Source organism: Falco peregrinus, chromosome 4, assembly GCF_023634155.1.
Source record: "Falco peregrinus isolate bFalPer1 chromosome 4, bFalPer1.pri, whole genome shotgun sequence".
In the NCBI taxonomy this organism is placed as follows: domain Eukaryota; kingdom Metazoa; phylum Chordata; class Aves; order Falconiformes; family Falconidae; genus Falco; species Falco peregrinus.
In genome coordinates, this window is record NC_073724.1 from 44617535 (window position 1) to 44627633 (window position 10099).

At 40.9% G+C, this 10099-nt stretch overlaps 1 protein-coding gene across 1 annotated transcript in view; it reads left to right on the forward strand.

Annotated features, from left to right (window-relative positions):
* The window catches only part of ERG (ETS transcription factor ERG), a 109920-nt gene extending 104819 nt beyond the window's left edge, over nt 1–5101 (forward strand). Inside the window, 2 exon segments of the mRNA XM_055802495.1 lie at nt 274–321; nt 3126–5101. Of these exon segments, the coding sequence (XP_055658470.1) occupies nt 274–321; nt 3126–3646 (569 nt within the window). The 3' untranslated portion in view covers nt 3647–5101.
* Nucleotides 5102–10099: the final 4998 nt, after the last annotated feature.

Genomic DNA, 10099 nt, shown 5'->3' on the forward strand with positions numbered 1-10099 from the left:
TTCCAAAATTGCAATGTGTCTGAATATATGTTTGTGCACATTAATACGGTACAAAAGGCAAATGTGTATCCTTGCAATTGTTCACTTGCACAACAAGTTTAAAGGGAAAACATGCAAATATTGCAATACAGAGAAAGGAGTCACTTTCCCCAGTGTTGGACATGCAGTCCCATCAGGCAGTATACACTACACTTTACAAAGTTAAACCATAGGTCCTAAAATATTTGACATTATTGTTACATGATTTTAAATCTTTCTTTCACAATTTTATAGATCCATATCAGATTCTTGGACCAACCAGCAGCCGACTTGCAAATCCAGGTGAGAAGGGATTTTGCTGATTTAGAAGGATTTCTTTTCACTGCTAGTGTCCCCACTTCAGCTTTAAGGCCAGACCTGGAAGGTGATGTGACCAATTTTACCACTCTTCAGTATGACTCAGTGGGAGCTGATGATACCCAGTGTGTTGCAGGATTAGGTTTCCAAATTACACAAGGGTGGGACGGAGGCCACAGATTAAGACACATAAACTCATATATCTTAGTGTAGGTGCCTATATGTGAGCTAGGTGTCATATTTCCCATTATATTCATTGGAGATGTAGTTAATATAGCTCTCCACAGAGAACTATTCAAATCATCCTGGAGTAGATGGTTACGTTCAGCCAGTCAAATACCTCATTAGAGGTATCTGAACTCCTTGTATCAATAGGAGTTCACTCAGTTCCTTAAATGTCAGGGTTTTGTTAAATGCTGTAAGATACCCCATATGGCCATTGGGTACCCCTCCAGAAGGGCATGAGTCAGATTGATCTGTGTCATGTGTCCCAGATTCTGTTAATCCACAATACAATGCCATACTGACCTTGCCAAATACAAAATTTTGGGATAAATAAACCAAACCAGCAAAAATATATAGGGAAAAAAACAGGAAGGCAGAATCTATTTGCAAAGAATAACTGGGTTAAACATTTCAAACGTTCTCCTGCTTTAAGAAGGGAGCAGTGGGGTGCATTGTGGACAGGGGCTTGTAGCATATTTTAGCTAAAGACAAGGAACCTTCTCGGTGAGTTAATAACACTGATTGTGAACTGTGCAGATTTCACTGTTACTGGTCTGAGTCTGCAGAACACGCTGTGGCCATACACCACCATAACCAACATCATAATCTGCCACGGTGGATTGACACTGTGCATGCCACTTCCTATTTCCCTTGGCTTACAGCCACAGGGCAGTGTTCCTTGTTCCACATTTCAGGTCTCCTCAACCCCCAGTAACAATGTTTCTTCTTACAAGGATTGTATGGATTTTCAAGGCATGAAATTGCCAAAACACGGATCCATTTCCTTTCATTTTATCCAAAGTGACATCAGGCACCGTTCTAGATTAGCTTACTTTCTAAACAGTTTTGCATCACATAGGAAAGCAATTAAATAAGTATTAAGAACAGGATTTTCCAAACGGCCTAAGGCAAGTGGGTTTCCAGGTGATACTGATCTTAACTGGAAGTGGAGGCCTACCTCCCTTTAATATGATCGTAAACCCTAGCTTTTACAATTTTGTCAAGTGTCCATTTAGTAGACTTTGTTACTGTGGAAGGCACTAAATCTGGATTGGGCCTTTTTTTTTTTTATATTTGGATATGGAATTCCTACACACCATCATTCCTGTGCTTTAACATGTTTTGTGTGTTTATAAATTGGTGGAATTACTTTCTCATTAAAAGGAAATTGACAGCAACCATTTATTTTCATAGGACTATATTTTACATTTGGAAGGCAAGTGTTTATGTTAGAACATATGTTGGATTGCTTATTCAAAAATTTGTGTTTTGTCCAGTGCTGAACTGTTTATTGATTTTCAAGGGCTAATCCTCTTGTTATGTTTTGTGTATTAAAACTTGCATGCCTTGCTCATACCATGGATTCTTTTGTTTGTTTGTTTACTTAATGCATGTTAATGGAACAGAAGAAATTCATTAAGGACAGTTCAGATAAATATCATTTAAAGGAATATGGGTTTCAGTTGCACTGAAGTATAAACTGCTAATGGATTTCAGATGCTACTCTAGCTTGATATTATAATTTGCTACTATAAGCTTTCTAAAGAAAAGCTTGTTTATTATACCCACATATCTGGTTTGGAGAAAAAAAAAAAAAGAAACCCAACCGATTCCTGGTCAGAGACATACTTAGAAGTTAGCACATACAAGCTGGTTGGCAAATTCTGCTGACATTGTGCTTGTGAAACAGATTGCCTTGCAAGCTGCTTCAGTTGTATTTTGCATCATTTCAGCACCGCTTTTTTAAGAAATGCTAAGTTTTTAACATGAATATCAGTGGCAAGGCCCTCTGAAATCTACTCTCAATTGCCTAAAATGGTCAAATTTTGTTCCTATAACTCTGGGCAACACCCTTCTGCAGTTGACAGCAGACAATAATTTTTTTTAAATATGAAATTGGCAGAGGAGCGAGAAAGAAACAACAACATTTTAAGTCTTAACTTCAATAATCATTTAAACTCATTGACACAGAAAGATGACAAAAATGTATTTTATGGACCTTTTCACTGTTCTTGCAAATGTTTTGCCCTATGGTTGTATGCAGTGCAACAGCAAGCTAATAAGTTTCCGTTCTGCATTTCCCCGAATGCTGCAAATGGATGATATGGTTTGGCACGAGCCCAGCTTTCTCTAAACTTCTTCATTTTGCGTAGGTTTATTCCATAGCAGAGAACATTTAGTTGCAACATAATGCTCTGAGAACAAGCAAAATGTTACGCAAGTGAAAGCTGTTTGTCCTGAACTTTAGAGATTAGTTTCCTAAATGAGCGCTGTATTATTTCCTCATCAATTGTCTACACTGAATGACATTAGGTAGCTATTAAAACTCCATGTAATGGCATTCTGCCACTCAGATGAGGGAAAACATGACACATTACCATTATCTCTGCTCTTTAGGATTTCGTGAGACAGGGCTGGGAGAAAGGGGACTAGTTAAGAGTAAGAAATAGGAACTGAAATTGCAACATTTCCTAATAGGGTCCTATGTGAGAGCCTGGAAGAATTGATGTCTTAACATTATTAGTCACTAGTCCTGACATTTCTATTTTGTTTCCCCCCCACAGGGAGTGGGCAGATACAGCTATGGCAGTTCCTGCTGGAGCTCCTCTCAGACAGCTCCAATTCCAACTGCATCACCTGGGAGGGCACCAACGGGGAATTCAAGATGACTGACCCTGACGAAGTGGCTCGGCGCTGGGGGGAGCGGAAAAGCAAGCCTAACATGAACTATGACAAACTTAGCCGTGCGCTTCGCTACTACTATGATAAAAATATTATGACTAAGGTTCATGGTAAGCGCTACGCCTACAAATTTGATTTCCATGGAATCGCTCAGGCTCTTCAGCCTCACCCCCCAGAGTCATCCATGTACAAATACCCATCAGACCTCCCCTACATGAGCTCCTATCATGCACACCCTCAGAAGATGAACTTTGTAGCTCCCCACCCCCCTGCTTTGCCTGTAACATCGTCCAGCTTTTTCGCTGCCCCTAATCCATACTGGAATTCACCAACTGGAGGTATCTACCCCAATACCAGGCTGCCAGCTGCTCATATGCCTTCTCATCTTGGCACCTACTACTAAGTGGGGAAAAAAAGAAACACCAGAAAAAGCAAAGAAAGACTTCTCGCTGGGATACAGTCCCTGATGAATTGCAATGAACTCTATTGGAGTACACAAATTAAAAGTGCCTAAAGAGACAAGTGAAGGTTTGGCTGGGGAAAAAAAAAAACACACATGAAAAAATAGATGTCAAAAAGACTTTTTGTAGTAGGGATTTAAAGGAGATATTCAAGAAGTATTAAGATACTAAAATGTAATGTATATGGGCATCGACTCTGTGGACTAAACAACAATAGACTATTGTAGGTAAAAGCATGAAATGATAAGGAAAACCTATGAAAGCTAGCGGTCTTAAAAAGTTGATAAGCTTATGTGTAAAGTTTGATACCTTGCTAGTGCAAAACTGGGTCTATACTACAGCAATATAAGAAAAGTCTATAGTGACCTAACATATGATATAGGAATCATTACAAAAGAGAAGGGAAAAAGGAAAAAAAGGAAAATAAACCTACCTGTATTTAAAAAATAGAAACATATCAACAAAAAAGGCTGGTTTAGTGTGGAAGCTGATTTGGAATATGACAGCATTGTTTTGGTTAAAATCAAATGCATTCCATTCATCAGAGTGTTATCAGCTACTCAAACTGTGAAGACAACCCAAACTTTAAGATTCCTTGACAGTATTACAGGAACCCTGAGCCAAACATTGGAAATGAGAATGTGCTGAAGGGCAAGTGTATGATTGTGTATCAGAGGCCTGCACCTGACAGAGGAAGCAGAAAGGAGAAAGGGGAGGACAAAGGTGGTGAGAATGGGAGAAGAGAAACTTCTTTACCAGTAGAGACTGAAAAGACTGAAAACTTAGTAGCGTTGGGACTACGAAGAAACACTCGTTTGGACTTGTGAAACATATTGCTCAGTATCACACCATTCCCAGTATTACAGGAGGGACAGGCTTGATTTTATAGTAATAAAAAGAAGTGGAAAAAGGGAAAAGCAGAAGAATTCAGAAATCAGAATATGCATCTCTTTTAAAAAAGAAAAGTGAAACTGGAATTGTGTTTGATATTTAAAAAGTTACCAGTTAGAACCTCATCATTATTAAGGGAGTTTGTTTTCTATTGGTTAAAGCAAGAGACAACCCCTGACTGCCAAAATCAGAAATCATCTAAGTATTTTTGTTAGGCGGGCGCCAGTTTTTCTTTATCGAGTCGCGAACGCTGTGCGTTTGTCAGAATGAAGTATACAAGTCAATGTTATTTTTTCCTTTTTATATAATTATTATATAACTTATGCATTTATACACTACGAGTTGATCTCGGCCAACCAAAGACACAAAAAAGGGACAATCAAAAATATTGTGGCCTTGAATTTTAACTCTGTATGCTTAATGTTTACATTATGAACATATTAGTACTTAGAATGCAGAATGTATGTAATAAAATAAGCTTGGCCTAGCATGGCAATTCAGATTGACACTGTAGTTTGCATTTGCATTTGCATTTTTAGTGCCTGAGACGTCTATCAGATCTCCTACTCACAAAGTTACAATACAATAGGCATTTTGATTTAATATTCTGTTTTTTGAAATCTGGCAATAATGAAAATGTCGGACCAAATAGCAATGCTTACACTAAATTCAAAGTGGACAGGTGCTGTGTATCTTCTTTTCCAGACAGTTCTGCTAAAATACTTGCAGCCCATCTTTAACAGTGCCTTGCTATTGCTGTCCTGAGCTTCTTTTGCCCAGAGATTGCAACCATGCCCAGTTCTTTAAGAACTTCACGGCCAATGAAGTCTGAAGGAGGCCTCTAAGGAAGAATACTGACACCCAGAAATTATCTTTTGTTGCCATCAGATTACGCAGCATAATCTCAGCCTGAGATGTATTTTCATACTGAATCATATGATGAATTACTATGCCCCCTTGCTATTAATACATACTGTATCATTATTAGTAAATAAAGTGAATAATGAATAACTTCCATTATTCCTCACTTTAGAATGGAGTGTATGGTAGCTTGTTAATTTGTCATTGTAGTCCATCCTGGCAGTTTACAAAGGACAGGATGTTTTCTCTCTCTTCTAGATTTAGAGGCTTCCCACACTGTACCCTAGGCCCCAAAACTACATCTGGTGCCTAATGGCATGACTCCATTTTTTTTGCAACACCAGCTGAAGAACTGGTCTGGAAAATTAGCACTGATACTTATGAGTGGTTCTCCACAGCAGGCAGTGTTTACTGCAGAGACCCCAGACAGCTCAGACCTCCAACTGTATCCCTCTTTTTTGCTGTTCTTTTGTCTCTTTTTTCAGACAAAATGGGTGTGGTTTCAGGTTTTATAGCAAATGTTCTGCATATCTGTTTTGAGGAGCATTAATCGGTGCTGTGCAATGGGAGCCTACTTGCTGGACTCCCATGTTATGGGTGTCTTGGTGGTAGTTTATAAGCACATGATTGTATTACTAATGTTTGAGACCTGAGCAGTGGCATCATAAGCCTTGTGATCATTTGGGAAATAAGCACTGTAAGTCTAGATCTCTTGAAAAATAAAAACTCTTGGAAAGGTTAGAAAAACTTAACTCTTGGAAAAGGTTAGTCACTCACTATTTTAGAAAGTTATGGCAGGCACACCTACATTCTGACTATAACAATAATAGTATGCCTTTCAGTGGAAATACACCTACAGACACTTGCTATCTATTTCATGTGTACTTCCAACTCAAAAAAGCGTAAGTACTTTGTTGAACGAGCTTTTAATTAAACACTTTAAAATCCAGATAAAACAACCATCTTTGTTTAGATTGGCAAGGACATGCCTGGAGGCCTCCAAAGCATTGCCAGTGTTCTGCCTGCAGATTTCCAGATTGTGTTGCCTGGCTGCTATCATGTGCAATGGGAACAACATCCCGACATTAAAATAAAGGGTCCAAATCCTACGACAAGGATGGAGTCACAGCAGATGGCTTGATGGAGATCATTCATGATGAAGAGCAAAATCCTATAGTAGGCCATGGATAGGTCACTGGCGAACCAATACAGGACACCCATCTTTGAGCTACACCTTTTCCCAGGACCAATTCACAGCTTCCCAGGAGCACTGGAAAATCTGGATTTTGCAACCCTGAGGGTGAAGAGAAGATTGAAGGATGGAGAAACCCTATTGCTGATGCATTGGGATGGGTGGCTCTGCTACTTGCAGGGCCTTCCTACCCCCAAGGGTAGAAGCCACCCCGCAGGGTCTTAGTGCTGGAGGGCAAGGACCAGCCCAGTGTCCCAGATCACTGGCAGAGGCAAAACAGGCAGTGGACCCATGGTAGCATCTCTGCTGCTCACTGCCTGCCACTCAGTCTGGGCCTGCTACTGGGAGCCAGGAAGACCAGAGTAAGGCCAGAGTTTTAGGGGCTGGTTCCCAGTTCAGACCATGACAAGGCATGGGCCCAGCACAGCCAAAATGCTCAAGGAAGCTGAGCAACTCAGCATCCATACCATAAGAGACATTCATGTGAGGCTCAGCCAGACCCCAAAACCTCAGCTGAACTTGCTGTCTGTTTGCCATTTAAGCATTTGGATGCATGGACAACATGGCCCTGATGAGTCCACATTTGTACAAGTTGGTCATGTTGATAACTTCATCACTTTGTTTAAATTAGGACTTCTTTTAATGTCAAGTCTCATAGCATATGACAGCACTCTGAGGACTGCTCTGAAAGTAGAAACTTTATTTTCCCCTGAAATTTAGAGATATACATATGTGCTTATCTTTCACCAAGAAATATATGTCTGAGAAGCTACACTGTAAAATGGGTAGTGATGGTGAGAAAAGTTTTAAAAGTAAAACTAGGAAGCTCAAATTTCACTATTCTCAGTCAAGATATTTCCCCGATATTAAAATGGTTTTAGTGAGTATATAAAAGATACCTTTGAAGGATGTATTTTGCAGCATTTATATTGTGAGTCTTAAGGGAAGATCAACAGAGGTTAGGACAGCACAACACCAACTGTACTGAACTCATTCACTCCCCACACTTCCCACACTCAGAAGAGTCCATGGTGTGTTCCTCAAATGCCACATCAACTACACGCAGAAACACAGGAATCATCAGTGATTTAGTCTTTCTTCTGCAAACTTCCCTTGCTCAGACTGTTTCCTACTCCAGCTAAGATCTAATTTTAAAATAAATTTTAATTATAGATACATTAAAAAAGGTACACGCACCCCCACACTCTATATTATATGCTTAATGATTCCATGATCTTTTTGTGTGCATTCTTCTCAAGTTTTGGTAACATCAGGGGAATGGCCCTGAAAATAGCCTCTGCCTGCCTAAACTGTTGTTAAGTCAGAACAGCATCTCATCCATCCAAAGGATTCAGTTAACTCATGCCTGAATTTTAGCTGCCTCCTGAAGCAATCCTGATGGAGCACAAGTGCTTTGTTTCTTACCTGGTCAGTGCAGGAAGCCTTTGGATATCTTCACAGCAGATCCTGCATGCCTTTAGGACCTTGTCTTAAGGAGATTAGGTGCTACCATGAAGGCTCACAATGGACTGTGACTAGTCCTTAACTTGGCTGGGACCTTACTGACCATCAGCAAGGCAAGCCTTTTAATGAGTGACAGGTAACCCAGTTACATGGCAGCAATGCCAAGTGGAAAAACCCCAGAGCTCCCTTGTGCTTTCTTGGTAAAGATACTCCATCTTTCCCCCCCCCCCCTCACTGTCACATCCCTTGCTGTGTTGGGGTGTTCGGAGAGCCCTTCCTTAGCAGAGCTCAGCTAAGAGCTCACAGCCCTTAGGGTTCAGAGGAGGCCACCCTCCAGCACTTGGCATTACACTGAGGAAGGCAAGGGCTAAGGAGTCCATGCAGCCTCCCCCTTGGTTAATTAGCACTATGGCTTTCCCTCCATAATGAGCGCTGCATGTATACACACCTGGTCAAGTCATGAAGCTCTTGGCTATGAACTCCCTCAATGCCTCTCACCTTGTGGTTGTGTCTTGACCTCTGAGCAGACCACATGAGTGGGCCACACCAGGATTTCAGCAAGAGAAAACATGAAAATGAAGACATGTTGTGTAAGACACAACGTTTTCAGGAAGCACACGAGGCTGCTTCTGGCTGTCCTGGCTCCCTACTTGTTTCCAGGCTTCAGCTGCAACCTTCAGAGTGGCTTGGCTCCACCACTGCCCCTTGGGTGATGTGACTGCTCCTTTGAGGCACTGGCAGCTGAGACTACATAAGATGAATGACCCAGTGAAAGCCTTGCTTGAAGAAGGGAGCTACTTGGTGAGCTGGTTCATGAGGACATTAGGCCAACTGCAATGTGGAAAGTGGTTGCAAAATGTAATGGCCATGATTGTTTAAAAAGGCACATATTTTCAAGAAAATAAATAAAACAGCTGGGCTCATTAGGCTAGGAATTGCCCTAAGCTGTAGTTTTAAATTAGTGGAGTGAGGACATCTCAAAATCAGGCTCCGAAAATTTCTTGGATTGTGTACCAGAATATTGGGCCATATATATTTTATAAAAGAATAAAGGGCAGGATACTTTTCTATGCACAATCTTAGAAAAAGTTGTGAAAAAGCCTACTTGGGAAACCCCATCCACCCCCCTCACTATTATAGAACTGTTTTCCATTGTATACTTACTGATGTTTCCTTAACCACCTTCTCATTTGAAAAGGTCTCAATTCCAGGGTATTTCCACCCATTCCCTTAACACAGAGGCTAATATATCTCATTGTCAAAGGTTTTTTTGTTTTCCTGCTATTTTTGTATTTTGCAGTTTCTTCTGATTACGCTCCCCATGCATCACACTCCAGAGTTCCTAGCCTGCCTCAGTGTTTACAGATTTCCAAATATTTGTGGTTTGTTATCACACTCCCTTTGACTGGATGTTAGCCAAGCTTAGACGTATTCCACTTCACAAACCTATCCCTCTTCTTTGATAACTGTTAATGGACCCTTCTTATTTTTCTTATTTCCCCCCCCCCTCCCCCCCCCCCCCCTCCTCAGTCTCTGTACCTAGCCAGGACTGATGTCTTGTGCTGCTTAAACCATTTCCATCTATGACTTTCCTGACTGCCACCTCCTTCCTACTGGAGTCTGTACCACTCTCCCCAGTCAAGCAGCTAATATGCTTGTAGCCTCACCTGACTGAAAGGTCTTCCTTGAGCAGCTAAAAGACTCTTCATCCCTTCACCTCTGAATGAAATCTTCTTTGTTTGGAGCAGTTTCTTACTCATGAACTGAAAAAAACTTTGTTCCTCAAACCTTTCTACCAACTGACTACTAGGAAGGTTTTTTCCAAACTATGCTTGTGAACTTGCTACACTGATTCCACCAGATTATCTCACACAACTTTCCAGTGTTAACTTTGGCCCTGTTCTGTGTCCTGGCCAGCCTGAAAACTGCTTCAGGCAGAAAATGCACATCCACAAGGCACCCAGTGGTGTGTTGCTGCTTAATACTA